This window comes from Eupeodes corollae, chromosome 1, assembly GCF_945859685.1.
Source record: "Eupeodes corollae chromosome 1, idEupCoro1.1, whole genome shotgun sequence".
Classification (NCBI taxonomy): Eukaryota; Metazoa; Arthropoda; class Insecta; order Diptera; family Syrphidae; genus Eupeodes; species Eupeodes corollae.
Genome location: NC_079147.1, coordinates 7947610 through 7974445, shown reverse-complemented (window position 1 = coordinate 7974445; position 26836 = coordinate 7947610). Strand labels below are relative to the sequence as shown.

Here is a 26836-nt window from a genome sequence, read left to right as displayed (position 1 = left end):
CAATTTTCAGGTGATTCCGATAGTAAAACTAGGTCATCGGCATACAAAAGCACATTAACATTAGTGTCAGCAATATGAATTCCACCGAGTATACGTGAGACTATGTCATTTACATCCTTTTTCGACCTGAGTTTGTATCAAACCACTGAGAGTACACTGAACCGTGCCATACTGCTGCTTCCGTCCACGTATACATTTGAAAGACCTACTTCTATAAGAGTGCATTTCGGTTAACAAGGTCAAATGCTGCTTTTAAATCTACGAAAAATGAGTAAACTTTCTTTTTTCTAGCGTGAAATGCTTTTATAATTGAAGTGAGTTGACAGTTGTCAAGTCAGCAGTTGAGTAATTTTTTCTGAAACCGGCTTGAAGCTCCGTAAGAATTTCATGATGATAAACTTGATTTGTTGAAAAGTAACCATTTCAAGTGCAAAGCGAGATCATCTATTGTTGCGCCTATCACGAAGTTGGACAAGTTTATTTCCTTGTCTGTTTTCCAAAACTCTTTTGAGTTTTTAATGAGGCCTAGCAATCGTACTTGGTTGTTTTGAAATTCAACTTTTTTGAGGAAGCATAGCCTTTTATACACAGCATTTGATTCTAAATACAATCTTTTCAGTTCTTCTGTGTAGCATTTGCGTAGAGATTTCTGCCTTGCTTTAACACATTCATAATCAAACCATTTCTGTTTAAATTTAATTGAGGGAGTTATATATCTGGATCGTATTACCCGTGGCATGATGGTTAGTGCGTAGAACTGTCGTGCTATTTTTTTTTTTCAGCGGTACTTTTTTTGCGAATATTTGACAAATCCTCCAACAGCAATTCTTGTTTAGTGCTCTAAGATCTGCTGCGCCGCCTAATTTTATACGTCCATGTTTTTATAGGTCTTTTTTACAATTTCTAAGCATAGTTTTGAAGTTCTTGATGTGTTTAATATGATGCTTTAAGATGATGTGTTTGTCCCGCATCATAAAACAAATGCTTTTCGTCCTCATATAATGAGATTAGGGGCATTTAGTACCTGAGCCTACTAAGCAAAAATAGAAAACTAGAAAAAATAAAGAACTCTCGAAGCCATCTATTGACATATTTTAAAAAGTACTGTTGCCGGAAGATGACATTACTAGTTTCTATTTGAAAAATGATCCAAAGAAGTTAAAGCATTCCAATGGTTGCTTTCTACTTGTAACGAGTTTAATCTCTGTTGAGGTCATTGCTGGCACACAAAATATCCCTCGCTACCTCAGGAGTGGATTCTTTGACCTCCTCGTTATCAAAAAAAATATGCCAAGCTTTGCATCTAGCTGGTAATGATGCGCGAGATGATCTTTACCCACCCTACCTGGTTGTTTCCTCGCTAAACAACCCCTTTAAAAACAACGTTCCTCTTCCTCCGCCCTTCTACCTCGGTTTCCTCATCACCTCATCTTCCCCTTTCTAATTAAAAATCTAGAGATTCATATTTCTTCTCTTATGTTTAACAAATTTTATTACCAATTTCATTTTTATAAAAAAATCTCACATTTAAATTAACTTTTTAAAATAATTAAAATTTGAAAGTGAAAAAAATTAAGTAAAATTTGAAAGCTTAAGTAAAAAATATAGGGTATATTTGTAGACTGTACTATTATATACTACGGATGTAATGGGCAATATTTATATTTAAAATTGTCTCAATACGACTAGTTAACAAAAATATCACTCACCCCAAAATATCGATGTAGTGGCCACTCCCTCGATGAATCGTGGTTCGATGAGGCGATCTTTAGTACGCCTTATTTTTTGTATTTTTATTTGAAATAATATATAAATATTACCACTTCACCAAAAAGAAATATAGTTCGCACTATGGTAAATCTACACTTATATATATATATATATGTATATGAATATATATATATATGTATAAGGTAGGTATGTATATACACCACTTTCTTATTTCATCAAAATTACTTTTTCAATTTGAATGTTAACCTAAAAAAATTGTTAAGGTATCACTGTAAAAAAAAAAATTTAAATTGAACAATAAAAAGATTAAAGTTGTTTAAATTTTTGAATTTAAAAAAAGTAGAAAAAAACACTTTTATAATTGTATATACATATGTATTATGACTGTTTGGTGTTCCTTTGTTTGGCGGTTAATTGGCGAGACGATTTCAGGGTTTTTTTTTCGGATTTCCCGCACGTTAATTTCCTGTTTCTGTTTCCTTTAAAACACAGATTTGAGGCCGTCAAAAGAGAATTTTTTTAACGGCCTTAGTAAACAAATTGTAGACGTATATATATATATATATGTATATACATATAAGAAATAAAATTTGATCATGAACTATCTTTCTTTTAAGGTTTATATTATAGGTATGTACATCCTATCTCGATGTGACCAAAATCAGCGCTGGCGGATATATCTTAACAAAAACAAGAATTGAGATTATTCTCGAACTAGGTTCCTTGAGCGGTCAGTTGGCGGTACCTTCTTCAAATTCTTCTGGGCTTCCTTATTCAAGGGTGGATAATTTTGAAAAAAAGGTACTTGCCGACGGCATTTACTCAAGAACCCTAGCTCTACCTATCTCACTAACACTACCTAACCAGGATTTTCCAGCCTTTGTCTCGTTTCACACCCACTAGATTACGCATTATTACATTAATGTTATAACGCAATTAATCTTTTTATGTGGGTGTGATTTACGCACTTGTTGCGAAGTCTTTTGGATGCGAACCGGATTCATAAATTTCATGACACCGATCGCATCCTAATTGTTTCACGCAACAGAGGTGAGTTTCTCCACCTTCGCAACATTCCCTCTAAACATTCTCACATTATGGTTACTTGCTGACAATCACTCAATTTGTGATTCGTATGTCAGCCATACGCATACCCATAACTCTTTCTGACCAGAAGGAGAAGAATCGTTTGTCACTCAGCTTACCCCTGTAGAGGGGGAGCGAGGTAGCACTCCTATACTATTTCGTTATATGAACAACTGCAGTAGCAGTTGAGTCGTCGCGTCGTCGTCGGTCTTGTCCTAGTTGGTGGTGTTTTTTTTTTCGTTTGTTTGTTTACTTTTATTTTTTTTTGCATGTAATAAAAATAATAATTTTTAATTGTCTAAACACAGCCCATTCGGTTACATACTTCTGCAGTAATAGAACAAGTTTCTTTTTTTAACATTTTTATTTACGCACAAAAGTTGAAAACTAGGGTGAAATAATTGTACAGTTAACATTTAGCTTAAAATTGACTTTTTTTTAAATTATAGTTTCAGTTAGTTAAAGTTTTGTTCTTGTTTTATTAGTTTATTACATTTCAGTGCATTCTTTTACACAATAATTATGCGTATAAGATTTTAAATTTATTTATCTGGATTTATTTATTTTTATGAAATATATGTATTTATTATAATGCCTTTGAAAAAGTTGTGATTGATTTTATTAATTTGGTACGTAAACATAATTTTCTATTACGAAACACCCTCAAAATTTGTATATAAATTATTTTGAGATGTAAAACAAAAATAACGTTAGTAATATCACAAGTGAAAATTAGAATAATTACAAAATAAAATAGAGAACTGTTAAGAGAAAATCTTTTCTTTTTGTCTGTGAGATTAGATCTTAGAGATTCGCTGTTGCTAATTTGTTTGTCTTGTCAAGTCAAGCAAGATTTAGTTTTGTCATCTTTGAATGATAAATGCTTTGGTATCCATAGGGCAGAAATTGATTTCGTCTGTTGTTATTGGTTGCTTTTTGCCAATAAATGTCAAGACCGTTTTGTATATGCTCGCGTTTTCTTCATCGGAGAGGCTCAATAATCTTTTAATATTTATCTGAAATGATAAATAATTAAGACGTTAGAATGATATTCAATTCCATGCTTTCTTTAGTTTTTAATTCGTGTTCCAAAATGAAATAGTTTAAAAAAATATTAAAAAATTTAGCAATATGCCTGCTGTCGTAAATAAAACATAATTTAAAATGAAAATTTACATATTTTTAATAACAACCTGTTACTTATAGTTTAGTAAAAAAAATATAAATTAGTAAAAAAAGGCAATTGTCCAGCCTGTCCCTAAAAAATGCGAATCCTGCTCCGCCTCTAACTACCGTCCAATTGCACTTACGTCCCTTCTTTCCAACGTTATGGAAACGCAGATCAATTATCAGCTTAAGAAATATCTTGAGGAACGAAAGCTTTTTAATGACCGGCAGTATGGCTATCGTAGCAATAGGTCCACTGGTGATATCATGGTTTATCTCACCGAACAAAGGAACAAATCTTTACATCGTTTTGGAGAAAGTAAGATTATTGCACTTGAGATTTCAAAGGCATTTGATAGAGTTAAGTAGTATTCACATGAGCGCGACCAACGAACGACGAATGAATTACAAAATGTGAGTTTATATACGTTTGAAGACATATTTCCACACAAATTCTTAACAAAACGGTAGCAATATAGTTTCTATTTGATTTATGATATATACTTTTACTTTTCAATATAATATATTGAGAAATTTAAGAGAACAAATTTATTCGTCGCGAAAAAAATTATCGTTGATACGAACTTTCAAACTTTATTCGCGTTCCACATAATCCACACTCGCAACGAATAAAATAATCGCGCGTACTTAACCTAAAAAATCATTCTTATTTTGGTTTCGGTGGTGAATGGTGTTCGGCTGTGGCTTCATTCGCGACGAATTAAAAACTCTCATGTGAAAGAAACGTCAAAATCGACGAATATTCGTTCATTCGTTGGTCGTGCTCATGTGAATAGTACTTTAGATAGCCCTCTTATCGAAAATGCGTGCTTTTGGTATCGATGAATCTCTTTTTCGTTGGGTTAGAAATTACCTTTCGGACCGTTCAATTCAAGTAGTATTGGACGGGTTCAAATCTGATATTCACAAAATAAACGCTGGTGTGCCCTAGGGCTCCGTTTTGTCTCCGACGCTCTTCCTTATTTTTATAAATTATTTTTAGTCTGAAACTTCTAACCCACTAAATTGTTCGCGGATGATTTGTTTCGTTTTTAGATTCTCATCTTTGTTCTTCGGATGCGGACTACCAACGGCAGCGTATGATAAGCTTATAAATTCTGATCTTAACAGCATTGTTCAATGGGGAATCAAAAACCGTGTAGATTTTAATGCTTCGAAAACAGCATTGAGCTGTCTACTGTCGCAAAAGCGTAACCCTCCCCAAATGGCACTTTCCATGTGTGGTACTTGCATCGAGGAGACTGCACAACTATCAGTCCTAGGTATGTGCATCACGAACCACTTGTTGTGGAGTGATCATATATTTGACATCGCCGAAAATGCTGCTAAGTGTTTAGGTTTTCTCCGACGATGCAAGAAGTTTCTGATCGGGCTATAATTTACAAAGATTTTATTCGTCCAAAACTCGAGTATAATTCTCATATTGGGCTGGTGCCCCATTAACGTGCTTGAGTCTTTTGGATAGAATCGAAAAAAGAGCTCTTAAAATGATATGATAGGAGATCGTTCTCTCACCAAGGTATCATGCCTGTCATTGTTTTATCAATATTTTTATAATCAATGCTCTAGCGAAATAGCCAGTTGCATTCTTTCCCTTAAATAATTCAACCTTAAAATCCGTTCTGCTAGGAATGCCCATCAGTTTAACCTTGAGCCTAATTTTGGACGTACTGTTAAGTACAGATATTCTTTTTTTATCCGCACTACACGAATGTAGAATGCTTTTTACCAGGCTCAATATTTGAGACTCATTACAATGTGCAGACATTCAAAACTAATCCTGTCCTCCTTTCCTAATTATAATTTCCTCTTTAGTGCGCGCACTAAATATAGACGACGAAAGCCAACAATCCCGTCCTCCCGACTTAGACGAAGTAAAGACTGCCATATCTAAGTTGAAGTCTGGCTTGAATGCCGAGCTCTTTAAAGCAGCTGGATATAAGTTGGTTAGGAGCATGCATCAACTTATCTGTAAGATATGGTCGGAAGAAAGCATGCCCGATGAATGGAACCTCAGTATTGTTTGCCCGATCCTGAAAAAAGGAGACCCTCTAAAATGCACCAACTATAGAGGAATAAGTCTACTTAACATCGTCTATAAAATAATCTCTGCCGTAATATGTGAACGTCTAAAGCCCATCGTCAACAACCTGATAGGTCCTTATCAGTGTGGTTTTAGACCAGGAAAGTCCACAGTTGATCAAATATTCACATTACGGCAGATCCTGGAAAAAACTCAAGAACACCAAATCGACACCCACCATCTTTTCATCGATTTCAAGGCCGCATATGACAGCATCTACAGGGACGAGCTGTATAGAGCCATGTCTAGTTTTGGCATCCCTGCCAAACTCGTCCGTTTGTGCAGGATGACCATGGAGAATTCACGCTGCTCCATAAAGGTTGGAAACAACTTAACAGAACCTTTCGATGTCAAAAAAGGTTTTAGACAAGGTGATGCGCTGTCATGCGATTTTTTTAACATCGTGCCTGAAAGAATAGTGCAGAGCTCACACATCAACACTAGAGGCACTATCTTTCAAAAGTCTGTCCAATTACTGGCATATGCTGATGACATTGACATAATCGGAAGAACTCAGCGTGATGTCAATGGGGCTTTTGTGAGTATTGAGGCAGAGGCGGCAAAAATGGGTTTAACGGTTAATGAGGGCAAAACAAAGTACATGCTGTCGTCTAGAAAGGACATACAACACCGACGTTTTGGTCAAAACGTCACCATCGACAGATGTAACTTTGAGGTAGTCAAGGACTTCGTCTACCTAGGCTCCGCTGTAAACGCACAAAACAACACCAGCGCTGAGATCAAACGCAGAATAACTCTTGCTAACCGCTGTTTCTTTGGACTAAGAAAGCAATTGAGTGGTAATGTCCTCTCTCGAGGAACCAAAGTTTTATATAAGACTCTTATCATCGCCGTCCTGCTATACGGTGCAGAAGCATGGACCATGACAAAAGCGGATGAAAGCACCTTGGGTCGCTTCGAGAGAAAAGTTCTTCGTGTGATCTACGGTTCCGTATGCATCGAAGGGGAGTGGAGGAGAAGATGGAACGACGAACTGGAAACCAATGCTCCGGCCCGGAAAGTCTTCGAATCCGCACCCACAGGACAGCGCAGTAGAGGAAGACCGCGAATCAGGTGGCGCGCACAAGTGGAAGGTGACCTCACCCAACTTGGAGCGCGAAACTGGAGACATCTAGCTAGGGACCGAGCTAGATGGAGAAGTTTGTTGGGTGATGCCCTAGTTCACACAGGACTGTTGCGCCACCTTAAGTAAGTAAGTAAGTGCGCGCACAATATAAATATAATAAATATAAAATATAAATAATAAATATAAAACAATAAAACGATGTTCAAATAAATATCTCGGTATTTCTCTGGGTAAGAAACATATCCTATAAGAGGTTCCAAACACGGCTACGTTATACGTTCTACAATTCAACTCTATTATTTTATTATTTTTTGAAAATCAAGCTCATTTCTGAAATTCATAACTCATCTCTAAAATAATTGTTTTCTAAATTGTCGATAAACACTCCTTAGCGTTAAAATAGGAACTCTTTCTATACAATTCTTATATAACATCTGGGGCCTGATTATGTGGTTCGCGGAGGATCGTTTTCCATTCGACTTTTCAAATTCGACTCGCGTCATAAATCAGACTCCGTATGGATGGCATAATTAGGTAGCCTGAAAATTAGTAAAAAAAATTGGTAGAAAAATATATCTTTGGACTTTTTCTAGTGCTTTTAAATGGTCATAACCGTATATTTCATTATCAATACCATAGCAGAGGCAGCTATTCACTGTAACGTTAAAGACTTTAAATTTGGAAACTTTATTAAAAAAAGATTTTACTAAAAAAATTAGACCACAAGCAGCTTTGGCAACTTACATTTGAACATTTAGATTACATATATCTAAGTATATAACCAATATATTTAAATTCATTCACAACTTATATAATATCGTCACCAAGAGTTGAGTACCGACGATAACCTATACATCTGTTGCATGAACTGAAAACCATAATTTTAGACTTCAAGCTATTTATTTTGCGACCCCAACTATCGCAGTAACATACTGATTTGAAGCCGTAGAATAAACGGGTTATCTGACATGATAACGAGATCGTCTGCATAAGGGAGAACCTTAATATCATATCTCCTGGTATGTTATTTTCAACATAATTAATAAATAAGAAAAATAACAAAGACACAGACCCTTGAAGAACGCCTGTTTGACATTTTACACTTCAGAATGCAAATTAGAGAGCTGCGTAAATGCATTCATTTGCATTCATTCAACAAGTTACTAACAACTAACACATGCACTTATGATGGGCCTCTTGTCGTAGTTTGACGCTTGCTATAAGCTTATTACTTTCTGAAGTAGTTCACTATACTCTATTCATTGTTACTTTACTAATTACTGTCAACAACATTCGATGCTGTTATTTAAATGAATACACCGTTTGATTTCTCTCCTTTACCCTGGTTACAAGAGGAGATCGAAGAATCGAATCGAATTGAGATTTCGATCCAGGTATATGGTGGCACTGAATCGAGGAATCGAATTCAAATAGAATCGAAATGACATTTGGGTTTTTGTGCGTACTGCTACGTGAATAACTTTCAAATTTTATAACAATGCTCTCAACACAAAGACGAGCGCCAAATTAAATTCAGCTTAGAACCAGAAATACTACATTTAAATGGAATATTTTTGCTTAGAACAAACAAGATTGAAAAAACTTATTGCACGCACACAAGCAAGACCTCACACACCAATAACTCGATTCCCCGATTCAGGTTTACAAACAAATTTTCGATTCGATTCACCTCTTTCATTGGGATCGGATCGAGTAATCCTATTTCGATCCGATCCAGGTCTATACGGCGCTAATTCCTGATTCAATTCTCCTTGTAAACGCGGTAACTGTCAACAACATTCGATGCTGTTATTTAAATGAATACACCGTTTGATTTCTCTCCTTAACGTAAGTGCTTCATTCGAACAAAACAAGTGCAAATCAAACTGTCTTTAACACACTGAGTACACCGAGTACACCCAATGCTTTGACTTGAACTAGTGCAGTTTGTAGTTTATCTCTGGCTTGTATCGAGTGAAGGCGAAAACAATATTTCCCGACCCTGTTTTTGTTAGTCAAATAATGTTTTTAAATATTATAATGGTAAAAAATCTTAAATTTATACAGAACTACAAAACGAATACAAAAATTGATAAACAAAACATACATGTAAAAATCTAATTCATTGGTCCCTTCTTTAATATAAATCAATTGATCTTAACAAATTTTCTTCATTAGCACACTTCTTACACAGCCTCCGATCTCCTCCAATTTTTCTATTTTGAAAAGGATATGTAAGACTAGTAAGATAAATGAGTGTATTCTGTGTACTCGTTGTATTTTCGTATCAGTACACTTAATTTTTTTTTTATAATAAGCGCACACTCAAAGGGATATATTACCTTATTATGTAGACACAGTGCGGGCACTAGAAAAGGGAGAGAGGGTTTGAAAGGAGATGTCGGTGCACATTGGTTTTGAATTCCTGAATATTGCAATAGCTGGGAAAGACAGAGTGTGGCAAGGTATTCCACATTCGCATAGTACGGCTAAGGAACGAATCTCTGTACTTGGCAGTACGACCGAAGTTGGGCTCAAGTGTATATTGATGAGCATTCCTAGAAGCGCGAGTATTGCGGTTGAACTGTTTAAGGGGAGGAATGCAGCTGGCTATTTCTCTAGAGCATAAACCATTAAAATAACGGTAAAAGAGGGTGAGACAAGAAACATTTCGACGATGTTCAAGTGACGTAAATGATCTTATGATGGTAATATCAACAATCAGTTTAATGCACTACGTTCAATACTGTCCAAGAGGCTTAAGTAAGTTGCAGGAGCACCAGCCCAAATATGAGAGTTATACTCAAGCTTTGGACGTATATAAGTCTTGTAAATAACAGCCAGATCAGAGGGGGAGACAAACTTCTTGCATCGCCTTAGAAAACCCAAACATCTTGCGGCATTTTTGGCGACATCGCGTATGTGATCGTTCCACAAAAGGTGGTTGGTGATACACATACCGAGAATATCGAGATGTTCAATTTCCTCGATGCAAGTGCCATTTATGGATAATGGGGGGGGGGGGGTATATTTCGCTTTAACGATACAAGACAGCATTGCGTTTTCGAAGCATTAAATTCCACGCGGTTTCTTATTCCCCATTGTACAATGCTGTTTAGGTCGGAATTTAATGAGCTTATCATATTTTGTCGTTGCAGTTCCACATCCGAAGAAGAGGGGTGTGAATCTGAAAATGAATATGAAAAGCATGAGCGAGGGATTCATGCAAACCGAAAGCACGCATTTTCGATAAGAGAGCCTGATGCCAAACCCTATCAAATGCTTTTGAAATATCTAGTGCAATAATCTTACTTTCTCCAAAACTATGTAAAGATTTGTCCCACTGTTCGGTGAGATGAACCATGAGATCACCAGTGAACCTATTGCTACGAAAGCCATACTGTCGGTCATTAAGAAGCTTCCGTTCTTCAAGATATTTCTTAAGCTGATAATTAATCAGCGTTTCCATGTCCTTGGAAAGAAGGGACGTAAGTGCAATCGGTCGATAATTAGACGGTGAGGAAGATTCGCCTTTTTTGGGAATAGGCTGGACAAATGCGGTTTACCATCCGCTCGGAACGAGACCCTGAGGAGTAGGACAGATGAAAATGCTTACGCAGTGGTTTTGCCAGCGATGAAGAACACCTCTTCAGAACAATGTTTAATGTTTTGGTATCAATGAGTGCAACATTTATTCAGTAAACAAATATCAGGTGATTCATTTGTTTTGATTTTCAAGATACCTGAAAAAATATAAATGTCTTGGAACTGGTTTCAAGTCATTCATTGCAGATGTCTAATGCAAAATGCAAATGAATGCATTCACGCAGCTCTCTAGTTCATAGGGAGGCAGATCATAAGGATCATCCTAAAGAAGACCCTTTAGGGCAAAGCGAATGAAATTATGTTGAATTGATTCAATACGTTTTCTATAAATTTCGTAATAGGGAGCGAAGCATATTCAAGATGAGGACGAACATGGCAATTATACAAAGAAAGAGTAACATAGGGATCATTGTACTCCTTTGCCTAGCGTTTTATAAAACCAAGAATAGAACTTGCTTTATTAACAGTAAAGTTAATGTGATGTGTAAATTCTAAGTTGGAACAGAAATGAACACTTAAATCTTTAAATGTGGAGATGCGACAGAGTTTTTGCAATAGTCAAATACGCCTCTGATTAGTTTTTTAGTAAAAGTTATTGTCTGGCATTTTAAAGGGATGAGTGAAAGGCTATTTTTCCCACACCGAAATGTGAACCTATCAATATCGGCTTGTAAAAGAACACGATCATGGGTGGATATTATTATTTTAAAAATCTTCATGTCGTCAGCAAAAATGAGAAGTTCACTTGAGCGTAGACATGACGATACATCGTTAATAGACTAGATGAACAGAAAAGGACCAAGATGGCTTCCCTGGGGAAGACCATATTGAGCAACAAAAGGTTCAGAATGACAATTTCTAAATTTTGCCTCATAGGTTCTGTTTTCAAGGTATGATTTAATCCAAGCTAAGAAAAATGGTGGAAGACCAAGAGCTTCAAGTTTAAATAAAATAATTCCGTGGCTAAGTTGGTCAAAAGCTATAGAACAGTCAGTGTGTAAACTTCAAAACCTTGTTCTAAAGCGTTTGAACATATATTTGAGAATGAAAGGAGATTTGTAACGGTTGATCTTTGTTTCACAAAACCATGTTGTTGTTCGCATTGGAGGGTCTCTCGAGTTGTTTGAGACATCTTGGACCAATGCAATATTGCTTTCAAGCATCTTCTTATAGAATTGTATGAATTTGGTTGATAAACCTATAACTGAAAGTTCTAGATCAATTATTGCCCATTTACTGCAGGAACTGTCTGCTCACTAAATATTCTATGGATAAAAATGTTATATAACTTAACTGGGATACCATGGGACAATGATATATTTTGTTTGAATATTGACATCATAAGAATCTTTTGTCTAACAAAAAAATTCAAATAGCATTTCGTTCAATGATATAAACGCAAAATAAAACAAAGCGTTGTGGCCTTAAAAACCTATTTTGAGTTAGGAGGCCTCATCAAATCTTTCTATAAATAAATAAATAAACAAAGCGTTCCGTGCAAAACTGGGACGACAAAGAATCAAGATTGATTCTTAAGACTAAATGGATGTCTGTAGAATGTAGCCCTTCCATTTCCTTATATCATTTCGGATAATACCTAAAATATTCTCAAATTCCAATACTCACCACTCCAGATCTATGACTATCTGAATTACATTCCATTAGATTAGTTCTGTGTACCACCAATCCAGTGTCCAGAGATGCTTTATCTTTCTTTTTACTAAATGGTTTAGTGTTTGGAATATTTCGCATAACGGCCAATTGAACTCCCTCCTCGACTTGCTCGTGATTTTCTCCGAATGTGTTTTGAACACCTACCCAATCATTTTCAACCCAAATGAATTTATCAATTGGATGTAAGAGAGTCTGATATTCATTAAATGCATTTTTTGTAAGGAATCCTCCAGGGTATTCCTCTGTTAATTTTGAGCAAGACTCGATTTTTTCCAAAACCAAACGGAATATGTGTTGTACTGGGCGATTGTCTAGAACCCCTTGGCCCAGCCCGCGTTCGTCATCTTGAGCTAAGCGTCGATCTTGCATTATTTCCATCTCACCTCCTCTCAATGAAGTACCACCTAGAGGTTGGGCCGACACAATTGTTAACCGCAAACTATCGTCTTCAATAAAGATGCTAGATGGTATAGGATAGTAGTTAGCCTGTAGCGGTATCTTTTGGAACCTTTTTCGTTTTATAATCTAAAAGAAAAATCATTCTTGTTTGTCAAGAAATATTTTTAAAATAAAATACAAAAATATATACTTGTAAGCCATTAAGATCTGTATAGAAAGTTTCCCCACTTTGAATGCGAGTTGCTATACGCATAACAATTTCCGTGTTGTCCATCACTCCTATATCTATCATGTTTCTTATCTCAGGGTGGCCTCCGCGCAATATGGTTTGGTGCACGGCAAATGGCAAACCAGTAGTCACACTCGACTCTAATGGCCCTTCTTGGACCAGAACAACGGGATTGACTATGGGCAGAGGACTCGCTTCGCCGTAGGGCAGGAACAGGTATGCACCACTCATTGGGCCTGTCATTCGAGTTCCGTATCGAAGAAAGTTTAAACTTGTTGGAATGTGTGGCGAAGAGTCATCGATTTGTATTGATTTGAGAAGGCCATTCCCATGGAAAGCCACAGTCGGTCCATCGCCAACACGCAACGAGATGTCTCTGGGCTCTGCAAACTTAACTTGATCCGGGTAGTCACCTAAATTTACAGAGTACGGCGATACTGTGAGAATTCTATTTTTACCTAGAGTAGTGCTTCTGAAAATGAAGTTTTCTAATAACCCTCTAATATGTTTTTTAAAGGTTCCTTACTTTGGCATAGTTTCACCAGGTTCTGATTGAATGACATAGGTTATTAGTCCCAAAGGAGGCACATTCACCTTGAACAGCAATCTGTATTTCGTTGTAGAGGCTTGAGGGAATGCAGCGTTGCCATCGTGGTGCCCATGCCAAGACCATACAGGACTTATTTGTGCGGGAATGTCTTTGTTGTCGAGATCATGAACGCTTATAAAAGGTTTTGAAACGTATAATTCAACCAATTCTTCTCGCCACTTCGACAGAGAGTTATGAAACACAACATATTTGGTTGGTAATTCATCTCCCAGAATGATTGTTGTCCGGCCGTCATCAGGCCCTGGCCAATGAGATTCGTCAAAGAAGAAATATGTAAACTTATAATCTGGACTGTATATCTGAAAGAATATCATCGTTCAAATAAAAGACAAACACGAGTCATTGAATGTTTCATTTCTTACAGAATCCTTTGTCAAAAGTCGATACACAGCCTGTTGCATAACAAACCGACAATCTTTTATAGCGTTGAGTGTTCGATTGGCATAGTCGAATACAACGTGAGTTTTTGCAGTTCCGGTTATTCCATCATGATGCTGAAACAATGAAAGCTCTCTCCTGGCATTCTGAAGCATTTCATCAAACTTCGCAGATGGATCCCAGGAACTCCAAGCATGAAGCATTTCAGCACTGCGTATATGATGCAGAAGCACTCTGTCCATTCTCTTGTGATAAGGACGAGATGTGTAATAACCGCTCCAGTAGTGATCATCTCTATCTGCGTACGTAAAGAAATCTCCACTCAACGTGGGGAAGGAAGCTAAATCCTGCTCTTTACGAACTGAATCGAAATACTCTTGCAATGTCGCGAATTTAGCTTCTGTAAACATCTTGCGCTCGTTATTGATGTAATCGAACAGCATTTCATAGTTTCGCATTTGAGCTTCCCATTCGGTGCTTTGACTGTATCGGAAGTCATCACCCAAAGGAATCAATACGGAATTTGTTTTGTAGAGCTCGGCTTTCTTACGCCATTGGTCAACTAACATTTCAGCTCTTTTAATTCAAAAACAAAATTATGTTAAATAGTAATTAAATTATTGAAGATATTTAAGAAAATATAAGACAAAAACCTACTTTCTCGCTACATTTTGGTCATCAATAGCTTGGGGCTGGACATGCCAGGGACAGGCTATTCCGAAGCCTGGTATCCGCTTAAAGTCAAACTGACAGCAAATCTTTGGATCCGGACCACATGTGTGTGGTATGTCATATGAGTAGAATGGCATCATGTGAGTGAAAAGCTCTGTCCGACCTGAAACATCTGTTGATAAAAACGTTACATTTTTGTTTAGCATTTTTCTTATATTTTTTAAGCTATAATATGAGGAATATAAGAGTAATGTTAGAGATTATTTTTAAATCATTTGCAGTTGCAGTTATTAATTTGCTAAAAAGAGAGCTCTATATCGACCCAAAAAAGGCTTAAACAGTGGGGACACTTGGAACACAGTGATTTTTTTTCAAAAAGAGATTTTTTTGAATTATAATATTAATACAACCATTTAAAAAACTGCTTTAAATTATATTTTGTTTAGTATTTCAGAAGCTGCTAAATCGATAAAATCGATAGCCTCACGTTTTATAGTTAGTTAGTTCTATTGACTTCAAAAGATACAAGAACAAAACATTATATTCTTAATTGTAAGATTACACAAGTCTTTAAATGGTTTGGCTGAAGGCCGTCTACCAGAGTGAAATTTGTTTTTAAATTTATATATACGAAAAAAAGCTAATTAGATACAAGTCAATAAAATAATCTTTATAATTTTCAAACTTTAAAACCTTAAAAATTGTCCTCAACTATTCTGGTTCTATAGCGAAGAGCGTTCAATGAGTATTCATACAGAAGGTCCCAACCTAGTTCTCCATTCAAGATGTTGATCGTTTCTTCTAAACCGAATATATCTATCCCAAAATAGCGCTTTCGGAACTTCTTGAGTATGGGACAAATTCCTAGGAAAGGAAATACATCTTCGCGTTCTTTGCGATTGCATAAATCGCACAATATTGGCAATTCTTGACGGTGAGGAATGTAGTTCAAATTGATGAGTTCACCTCTAACTTTAAATAACAAGCTGATTTTTTGTGTATTGTTATTGGCCAAGAAGTTTACTGTAGTAAGATCTGTAAAAATCAGCTTCACTCATAAACTTATCGTACATTGCCTACTTTTTTCAGCAAGTCATCAAAACTCAACTTAAGCACCTCGATACTTTCGTGTGCTGATATTGAAAAAGTAGTTGAGCATTCAAATGCCAATTTCTTCCAATCTTTAACATACCAAACTTCAGAATTGATAGCTTGTGTGAGTACTATTCGCGGAATTTGTCACCCATCGCCAAAACACTTGACACGTAGTTGAAATGTAATTTAAGTGTGTCTAAAAAGAGGGGTCCTATTCCTGTTTCAAAGTGTAACATATAGTTGGGCGTCGTAATTGACAACTTGAAAGTACTCTTAATAAGAAAACGGAGAAACTTTTCCACAGCTTCAAACGATCGATACCCACATACTTGCGCTCCTTTAAACAGTATTGCAATTGCGGTAGCTCGAAATACTTTGTGTGTATCTTAGAATGCACCTTCTCCACACAGACCACATAGCACGGTTTGCTTCCGATAATTTGGATTGCAAATGTTTTTCTAGATTCAAGTTAGATGCAATCAAAACTCCCAGATACTTGTATTCCTTTACTATTTCTATCGTTTCCTCGACAAACGTCCACTTCTCCCTCCTGGAATATCTGCCACCACCGTTTCTAAATATCATCATATTTGATTTAGAAAGATTCACTTTCAGATTCCATGTTTTGCAATAAAGTTGAAGCCTATTTATCATTAGCTGCATCCTGTCTATAGTTTCAGCTAGGAAAACTATATCGACCGCGAACATCAGACCGGGAATATTCTTTCTTCTTATATTATGATTCACCGAATCAGTTATGTAATTTATGTATAATATAAAGAGAAGAGTAATTTAAATGCATCCATGCTTAACGCCCATTGACGTACTAAACTCATCTAAAAGAGAATTTCCATCCCAAAATCGTGCGACATGACAGATATAAGTTTAGTTGGGATTCCAAATTTATAAAGCTCATAAAAAAGTGTTTCCCGGCAAATTGAATAGAAGGCTGCTCGAAAATCCACAAAAAAGCGTAAAGCTTTTTTCCTTTACTTTTATAGATATCAGCAATATTTATTAATGACAAAATTTGGTCAATTGTCGAGTAGTTTTTCCTAAAGCTAGCTTGGAATTCGTTTAATATTTGCTCAGACTCGTTGAGTGGCTTGAGAAAATTATGGAGCATTGACTTTGCGGAATTTTTTTCTAATAATAATGAATGAAGAACACAAATATTGGGGGGAATTTTAGGAGCTATACAGGAAATATCCGGCAAAGAGGTAGTAGCATGGTGGAACCCCGAATTGTCAATATTGCGCAAAGAAAAAATGATTGCATAAAAAAAATTTAAAAAAACCTATCAACTCAAAACTTGATAGTCTACAAAAAGTCAAATGCAAAATTTAGACGGCTACTAAAAATAAGCAAAGCCAACAGCTTTGTTGAAATGACATCCAAAATCAACACAAACACCTCCACTGCAAAAATATGACAAAACATCCGTGTCCTCACCAGTGACTTTACCCCACTTTCTATAAATAATATTGACAGCAACAACAATATTATCATAGATCCAGTAAGCATTGCAAACCTATCGTCCAAAATTGGTCAAACGCTTCAGAAAATATAAACTTTTCTGACCAATTCTTAGAAGAAAAAACAAACGCCTTACAATTCTCTCAAACACTGCAACCAGCTTACACAACTGCCCAGAGAATTGAAGACCCAATAACTTTCTAATGTATGTAATGTAATAATAATTCTGTCTCAACAAAGTCAAGGGAAAGACTCCAAGTAGAGACAGGATCTTCTACCCAATGCTAAAAAACCTACCCATCGAAATCAAACACAGAATCATAGCCCTCTACAATAGAATCCTCAGCAACTATAAAATCCTTCAATCCTGGAAATCTGCAACAGTCATTCCTATTCCAAAACCCATAAAAGATAAATATAAAATTAAACGTTACCACCCCATCTCGCTTATCCCATGTCTGTCCAAAATAATGGAAAAGATAAAGCGCATAATCTTATTAGCCTCCATCAAGTTGCGTTTAATGCCCAAAGATGTTGCATTGACGCTTTGCTTCACATCGACCGTGCCATTTGAAATGCTCTTTTAAGCAAAAAACATATTTCCATACTCTCATTTGACTTTGAAAAAGCTTTCGATCGTATAGGTCCTCATATTATATTAAATAAGCTTATAAAATGGGGTGCTGGAGCTGGAAGCAGAATATACGGATACATAAAATCATTTTTAACAAACAGAAAACTTTTGGTAAAAACCAATAACGTCTACTCTTCCAGCTATACATAAATAAATGTAAATCTTCATTTCAAATAGCATTAAAAGATATAATTGAATGGTCAAAAAAATAAGGTGCAAAACTTTCAATTGAAAAATGTATGTCGCAAGCAAAATTGTCAACAACGTAACCTTAACATAAACAGCACTACGATAAATAATGTTAGTAACTTAAGTATTTTAGAATTGATATTTAACTGTAAATATTCTTGGAAAGAACATTGTTTCGAGATTAAGAAATCCCTAGCTGCACGAACTAACATAATAAGAAATTTAGCAACAAATAAAAGCAAAGTACATATTAACACCCTTTCATACATAACCAAAACTTTCGTTCTAAGTAAAATTGATTATGGGCTGTTTATATATGGTCACTGCCCAAAGTATGTTTTGAATATCATAAAACCCATCTACCACACATCAGCTAGAAGAAGCATAAACGCCTTTCCAACAACTCCAACAAAAAATATCCTAACTGAAGCAGGCTTCTCCAGCATCGAAGAACGAAGAGACACACTAACTTTAAGAATGAAGACTAGTATTCTCCAAGAACTCCATCATCGACAACGACATCAAAAAAAGCAATGAATCAAAAACTAACTAAACGTATTCTATCCGCCATCGGTACAATTCTTATCAACCGCCGCTGTACCCTACTAACTGTTCGAAACAAAAAATAACCAGCTTCGCTCGACTTCGACTTGGACACACTAATGCTTCCCCCCAACACCTCCTCAACAAAAACGACCCTCCAACCTGCTCCACTTGCAACACCCGCCTTGATCTAAAACATATTTTGGTACATTGTCTGTTGACGCAGCCCCTATAATTAAAAAAATTTCTAAAATATTCATATTCAATAATCCTTAAAAATCCTTCTTAACAAATATAAATAATATTACTGAGTTTCTCAAAAAAGCAAAAATTGTAACTTCAATTTTCAAGCAAATAAGCTAAAAGTGTATGCTGCTAGGCTTGTTAAATTTTATATTAGCTTGTAATTTTAATTGCTTGTTAATAAATATTAATAATAATAATAAATCCGGCTCTTTGAAAAGTAGAGTCCGGTTATAGCAACAAGATTATACAAAAATGAGGATACCATTGTTTAATTCAGAAATTAAAAGACTGCGTCGACCGTGAAAAAGATGAATAATTTGCGACAATTATTGGAAAGAGCTTAAGAAAGTCCAAAGCAAGATTTTATTTTCTTTGACATGTTATCTAAAACAAAACTTGTTTTTAAACTACATTTAACTTGTATCTTGTTTTGCAAAAACGGGCTTGTGTAAAATATCAATTTGCGCAGTTTGTTTTGTGTCGTGAATGGCTGGCATTACTCAGAAAACCTGTTCATAGCTAATTTTACTGGTATTTAATTTTTCTTTCGGAATCTCTTTTACTTAAAAATAGGTTTTTCTCCGTAAGCCTACAGATGCAGATTATTAGATTTGCACAGATGTGATTTCATAAAATATTCCTTCTTTCAAATGTAAGTTTTAAAGAACTTTTCTTTACATAGACGTTTTGACGAATTTTGTATCAATTATTTTCTAATGGCGCTTAAAAGAATACCAACTGATTTTTACTTAGCCTAGTCTACAATTTAATAGTATTAGGTTATTCGTAACCGGCCCGGAAAGTCTTCGAATCCACACCCACAGGACAGCGCAGTAGAGGAAGACCGCGAATCAGGTGGCACGCACAAGTGGAAAGTGACCTCACCCAACTTAGACCGCGAAACTAGATGGAGAAGTTTGTTGGTTGAGGCCATAGTTTACACAGGACTTTAGCGCCACCTTAAGTAAGGTTATTCGTAATGCGAGCACTTACCCCAAATTTGCCGCCATTTAAATTCAAGTTCCTTCATACGGGCAAGACGCTTCTTTACCGAATAATGTGTTCGTTGAATTAACAAATTATCAAATCCAGAGTTTTTCAATATATACGGCATTGTTGCGCTATGACCAAATGGATCAATAGACCACGACGAAGTAGGAGTTACATTCAAATTCTTCTTTAGCCAAGTGTGTCCTTCGGTCAATTGCATCAAAATACTAAGCCAATGCGAATTGGCTTCATCAGGCATTACCCATCCACCAGTCACAAAATCTAATTGATGATTTTGAACCAATCTAATTTAAGTGTTAAAATTTTAAAATTAAATTAAGTTTAATTTTTTAATTTTTGTTTTATTATTTATTTATTACTTTTTTGTTTCCATTTTTGAATTCTGGCCAAGTCCCTCAAAAAAGCGAGAAAAATAAGATATTTCTGCCCAAATAAACTTCATGTCAGGATTTTCTTTTAAATGACGTAACATATTCGATAAAATATGTTTTGTGTCGTGCTCGTAGTAAGCATCAAATGTTTTGATCCATCCTAAAGAACTTCAATAGTATAAGTTAACGTTAAAAAAGTATTAAATGTATACTGTACCTGGATCATTGTGCGAATGGGGCACGACGAAAACCTTCAGCTTATGATGGTCATTAAATTGTAGAGGATCGTATTTTATATTCCATCCTTGTTTCCAGACTCCACCGTCCACATTGTCGAATGAGATATTCTTATATACCTCCAGCATCTTTAAGAATTTTAAATTATTATTATTTAAGAGATGCTTATGGTGAATAGATTTGTATGTTTGGCGCACAGCAAGCCTTAGAAACACAGTGAAGGATTTAAAAGAACATACACTCCTTGCCACTTGAATAGACACCCTGTATAGTTCATTTCTAATTGCCCATCACAAGGAAACTGAATGATAAAATAATAATATTGTTCCCGATATATATTTCTAAAACTCGTATAGGCAACATTTTTGAACCACTTAAATAGAACATGAATATAGTTTAATGTTTATCTTTGACAAGGGGACTCATATTTTTTGTTGATTTAATTTATTAGTCAATTTCGTCTACTTAATTTGACAAACCCCTAAAATGGGTCGCGGAAAAGTGTTAACCAAGTCGAAAAGAGGACAAATCAAAGCCCTCAAGGACAAATCAAAGCCAGGTTTTTAAGTAATCAGTGTAAATATCAAACAAAAAAATTGAAAGGAAGAATTTTAATAAAGGCATCAAATACACACGACCCTTGACAAAAATCAGGGGTAAACGTGGTGTTAAGGCAAGTCTTACAAGTATGCATAGTGTTATTTCGAAAGCTTAACATGGAAAAAGGTTGAAAATTAAGAAAGAGCCACCTCTAAGCCCCGTTCGAAAAGAGCAACGTCGATTTCCACATGTGAATTGGATTTCGAAGTGGAACCGAGTGGCCTTCTCCGTTAAAAAATATGGCTATAGCTAATATTTCGATGACCTTCGCAAAGAAATTCTATATTTGGACCGGCTTTATAACCGTGTTGGAGGTGCATTATGTAACCTGCGAATACGAACTACAATTATTTATGTCAACGAAAATGAATGCGTTGTCTTAAATTGGTATATTGGAGGGTTCTTTCAATACTTTCGTACCTTTTTTGGACCCCTGCCGTGGATTTATCAACATGATAATGCTCCAATACACACAGCCCGGGTAGTAAAAACCTATATACTGAGCCAAAATGTTGATCTTTTAAGCTGGGCGTTCTCTTCTCTAGATTTAAATATCATGGAAAATGTTTGGGGGTGGTTGACACGTCAAGTTTATCGATCAGAACAACAATACTGGAGTGATTCCGAACTTACCGAAGCCATCAAAATAACTTGGAGCTCGATTTCACTTAATTATTTATCTAGTTTGTATACATCCCTTCCACTCCAGATAGTAAATATTTTATTTGTATATGAAATACTCCAGCTATCGACAATTGAACTTATTTTGCGTTTTTTATTAAAATGTCCTATTCAAGTGGCACATGTTTTTAACCCCTTATTAACACTTAAAACCTAAGGACCTCCACAGGTTCTATTTCCAACCCCATTGAAATCAGTAACCACTTTGCACTTACTTGGTCAAACTATGCCAAAGATGAAAATTTTCATACTGACTACATCTCACAAAAAGAACTCTGTCTTCTTTCCTCGATAGATAATAGCTCTATTTCTCCATCCGTAAAATTAATAGAAAATAGAAATTCACTCCTTGAACTCGAAACTTGTCTACACAAACTTAAAGGTAAAACACCCAGCAGAGACAGGATATCATATCCCATGTTGAAAAATCTTCCGGCAAATGCAAAACTATTAATGTGCTCTATTTGCACGAAACCATGTTCCTATTCTCTCTTTAGATTTTGAAAAGGCATTTGATAGAAGAGGTATTCACCTCATACTCAACAAACTTATTACTTGGGGCATCGGCAGAAAATGCTTAACTTTATTTAAGCATTTCTTACCAACAGAAAAATATGTGTTAAAACACATAACTGTTTTTCACCATTTTACGCCTTATCAAATGGTATTCCTCAAGGATCTCCACTATCTGTGGTGTTATTTATTATTGCCTTTGACGACTTAAGTTCTATTATTGCAAATCACAAACAACTTGAACACACTGCTTACGCTGATGAATTTTATATTTTATGTAAACATAATGACTCATCTACTGCTAACTTTCTACTAACAAACGTTTCAATGATATTCTTGCCTGGTCATCTCTCTCCGGAGCTAGACTATCATTGAATAAATGTAATACTTTACATATTTGCTGTAAAACGTCATGTTATAATATTCCTCTTTCTGTAAACAATGTAAATAATAATAATGTCAATAGTTTACGTGTCTTAGGCTTATCTTTCAATAATAGATATAATTGGAAAACTCACTGTTTGGAGTCGAAAAAAAGATTCAATAAAAGAACTAATATCATTTATTATTTAGAAAGCAAAAAATTTAATGTTCATGTAAGTAGATCTTTAATTTAAAGCAAGATTGACTACAAGCTCTTCATTTATGAAAACTCACCAAAATCAACATTGAACATTATTTAACCACCCTATCACCAAAGTGTAGGGAATAGCCCAAATGCATTCCCAACAAGCAACATAAAAAACATGCTGGTTGAAGCTGCTCTGCCCACCTTATTGGTAAGAATTACATCTACAAAAGCAAAACTCTTTATCAAACTCGCTTTGCAAATGGCTATATTATTGAAAAAGATTTCAATTCCACAATCAAACTAAGAACACCAAAACGGATAATGTCAGCAATATCCATTGCAATAACAACAGCAAAAGAACTAGGCATACCAATCACGCAAATTTATAAATATATGCCACATTTTCCCCATGGAATATGCAACCTAAATCTTTCATTGTGAATTTGTAAAATCTCAACAAAAATAACACATCTAAAGAAGTATTTTTAAAAGCCTTTTTGAGCGTGTCATCAGAATTTAAAAATAATGGATGGAACTTTCTTTTCTCAGATGGTTAAAATCTGCAACAAACACATCTTTTGCTTCTGTGTACGAAGATGGCTCTTTGATATGTGTTGGTATACTCAATCAAACAGTTTCCATCTTTACTGCCGAGGCTTTTGCCATTCTGAAAACAATAACAACATGCGTCTCTCACAACAAAAAGTTTATTATATCTTCAGACAGTCTATCAGTCATAAACGCTGTAAAAAAATCCTAATCACAATATTGTCATATCTAACAAGATCCAAAACTATCTTATCAGCAAACCAAACAAATTGAAACTTATGTGGGTACCTAGCCATATGGGTATAAAAGTTAATGAACTGGCAGATTTTTCCGAGGCGCGCCGGCCCATCATGATCCTATCTACTATTTTGAACCTACCACCAAAATCGATCTATTACGCTACATAAAAAAAAGCTTGAACTTAAACGTTTATCCGACTGGGGAGACTACAACCACCATTATTCAACAATCAACACGGAGAGACTTAAACCTATCTTTCCTGGCACCACATCAAATACCATGAACTTGGTCATACAGTCAGTACACACCAGCACCTCCTTCATAATGAAGCTCCACCTACTTGTCCGTTTTGTAATGCTCGCATCGACATCATTCATATTTTGAACAACTGCCCAGCTACAGCAACGAATATAAATGTTACACAAAATTTTTCCGTCTACGAAGCCCTACAACACCCTAGTCAAGAAAATTTTATGTTAATAAATAATAATAATAATAATAAATCTTTCTTTTGGTCAAATAACAAGTATTAAATTAATTTTAATTTACAAAAAAAAAAGTTTCTAGCATACTTGGTTTGGAAGCAATGGAGGGCGTCCTATTCAAATGGTGAGGAGTGTGTATACCAATTGGTGTTAAGAAGAGGGATACAAAAATGAAGGTTCATTTTTCCTAAACTAGAAAATTTGAATTTGATTTTTGTACATGAAAAAAATTGTTCGCACAGGTCAACAACGTTTTTTTGTGTTTGACAGTAGTTCGAAATTGGTAAACTGGTTTTTTACTCTTTAATGATATGAGACATCCTAGAGCCTTTAAAACAGTAAAGCTTACGTGGTCCTTGCTGAACAAGATCCCTTCATGAGTTCTTTCTTTTAGACACCTCTGTCGTCCTGTCTTGTATGAATGTCTTCTGTTGTATCGACTTATATAGTCTTAATCGTTCAAGTTATTGTGTATCTACTAAGAGAATTATGTAATTTAATGTATTTTAAATAAGTGTTGCATGTACTGTCAAGAGTAATTTTTGTTTCTGATTCTGTTCCTGATTTTACTCGCAGACAGGAATTGTAAGTCGCTAAGAACTCGTATCCACGAGCTGTAGAGACAACAAATATTATTTATCACTAAGGAGCGCTGCCAAACTATTTAAAGCAGCGGGCGATGACTTGGTAGGGAGCATGCACCAACTCATCTGCAAAATATGGTCGGAAGAAAGCCCGAAGAGTGGAATCTCAGCATAGTATGCCCGATACATAAGGAAGGGGACCCTCTAAACTATCAGTCTCCTTAACATTGCATACGAGATCCTCTCTGCGGTATTATGTGAACGTCTGAAGCCGTTCGTCAACAACTTAAATGGTCCTTATCATTGTGGCTTCAGACCAAGAAAGTCCACTATCGACCAAATATTCACATTACCGCAGATCTTGGAAAAAAACCCAATAACTTTAAATTGATACCCACCATCTCTTTATCGATTTTAAAGCCGGGTATGACAGCATCCATAGGGAAGAGCTCTACAGATCAATGTCTAGTTTTGGCATCCCTGTCAAACTTATCCGTTTGTGCAGAATGACGCTGGAGAATGCACGCTGAGCTATTAACGTCGCAAAAGATCTCACGGATGCATTTGATGGTAAAAAAGGTTTTATACAAGGCGATGCACTGTCATGCGACTTCTTCAATATCGTTCTGGAAAGAATTGTGCAAAACTCAAACGTCAACACTAGTGGCACAATCTTCCAAAGGTCCATCCAATTACTCGAATACGCAGATAATATTAACGTAATTGGAAGATCTCAGCGTGATGTCAGTGGAGCGTTTTTGAGCATTGCGACGGAAGCGAAGAAGATGGATTTAGTGGTCAATGAGGGCAAAACCAACTATATGCTGTTTACAAAAAAGGACATTAAACAACGACGTCTTAGACAAAACGTCACCATGGATAGCTATAACTTCTAGGTAGTTAAGGACTTTGTCTACCTAGGCACCGCTATAAACACAGACAACGACACCAGCCTTGAAATCAAACGAAGAATAACTCTTGCAAATCGCTGCTTCCATGGACTTAGAAGGCAATTGAGAAATAAAGTCCTCTCTCGAGCATCTAAAATCACCATTACCATGGCGCTGAGGCCTGGACCCTGTCAAAGAAAGATGAGAGCGTCTTAGGATGCTTCGAGAGAACAATTCTTCGGTTAATTTTGGTACCGTATGCATTGATGGAGAATGGAGGAGAAGATATAACGACGAACTGTACGGGCTGTACAGCGACACTGACCTAGTTAGCAGAATAAAAGTCCAACGGCTTAGATGGATGGGTCATGTAAGTACTTAAGAGCATTATCCTTCCAAATGTTTTGTTTTTAATATAATACAATATTTACCCACAAATGTGACTTAAATAAAACAAAATAAGCCCATAATGTTAAAAGCTATTTACCTGTATATTAACATGTGTCTCGGGGTCAACATTAATGTCACACTGTTGATTATCCTCGGCGCTTATTACCATTTCCTTGAACATTTCTTTTTTATTCAATTGCTGTGGTCCAAACTTAGGATGTTTAAGAAAACGCTGTTCCTTCGAATCCATCGCATCGGGCTCGATCTTATTTTGATTGCTTTGGAAGTTTTCCAGTTTCTTCTTGAGATGACCCATTTCCTGTTGATGCATTTGCAAACCATTTTCAAGTTGTTTTAGTTTACTTTCAATGTTAAAAACGTTTGTCTGAGTTCAAATTAAACAAAACACAAAAATAACAAATAAAAAGTGAAATTAAATAAAACGACTAACTAACAAAACAACAACAAATAAAATACCTGCTTGTCGGCCGGTACGGAAAAATTGATAAGCAAATATGTGCCAAGAAATGCTGCCACACATATAGCACATAAAATCAATTTACATTTTCGAGAAAATCGCATCATTTTTATGAGACGACTTTTTGGTGAGATTCTGTATTCTTAACTAAATGGAGTTTGCCTTAATATTTTGGCACAATCTCTTAGTGAAATTACATAGACATTAAGCTATTTAAATACATTTTATTTTTTAAAAATTACGAAAAAACAAAAAAGAAACTATTCAATTGATCTGCCGAGCCGATATGGGAATATGTTTTGGATACATC

General features: G+C 35.7%; 1 protein-coding gene across 2 annotated transcripts; it reads right to left on the bottom strand.

The window, feature by feature from the left end:
* Positions 1–3162: 3162 nt before the first annotated feature.
* Positions 3163–26836, bottom strand: LOC129939611 (alpha-mannosidase 2). 2 transcript variants are annotated; one of them, XM_056047684.1, is made up of 11 exons: positions 26526–26836; positions 26146–26433; positions 20526–20673; positions 20297–20468; positions 19920–20221; positions 14729–14915; positions 14056–14647; positions 13610–13992; positions 13045–13555; positions 12408–12980; positions 3163–3833 (listed from the first exon to the last, which is right to left on the bottom strand). In XM_056047684.1, the coding sequence occupies exons 1-11, from the start codon at positions 26631–26633 to the stop codon at positions 3681–3683; spliced, it is 3417 nt and encodes a 1138-aa protein (XP_055903659.1). In that variant the 5' UTR covers positions 26634–26836; the 3' UTR covers positions 3163–3680. The 2 variants fall into 2 exon arrangements, with proteins under 2 accessions (XP_055903659.1, XP_055903660.1); XM_056047685.1 differs by having other exon boundaries at positions 26146–26367.

Bases quoted from the DNA above. Each gene is read 5' to 3' on its own strand.
- LOC129939611 (XM_056047684.1), bottom strand. From the start codon at position 26,633: ATGATGCGATTTTCTCGAAAATGTAAATTGATTTTATGTGCTATATGT. The intron at 20,674-26,145 runs GTAAATAGCTTT...AAATTCTTAAAG, and splicing joins AGACACATGTTAATATACAG to ATGCTGGAGGTATATAAGAA. The intron at 14,916-19,919 runs GTAAGTGCTCGC...TTTTATCAACAG, and splicing joins TAAATGGCGGCAAATTTGGG to ATGTTTCAGGTCGGACAGAG.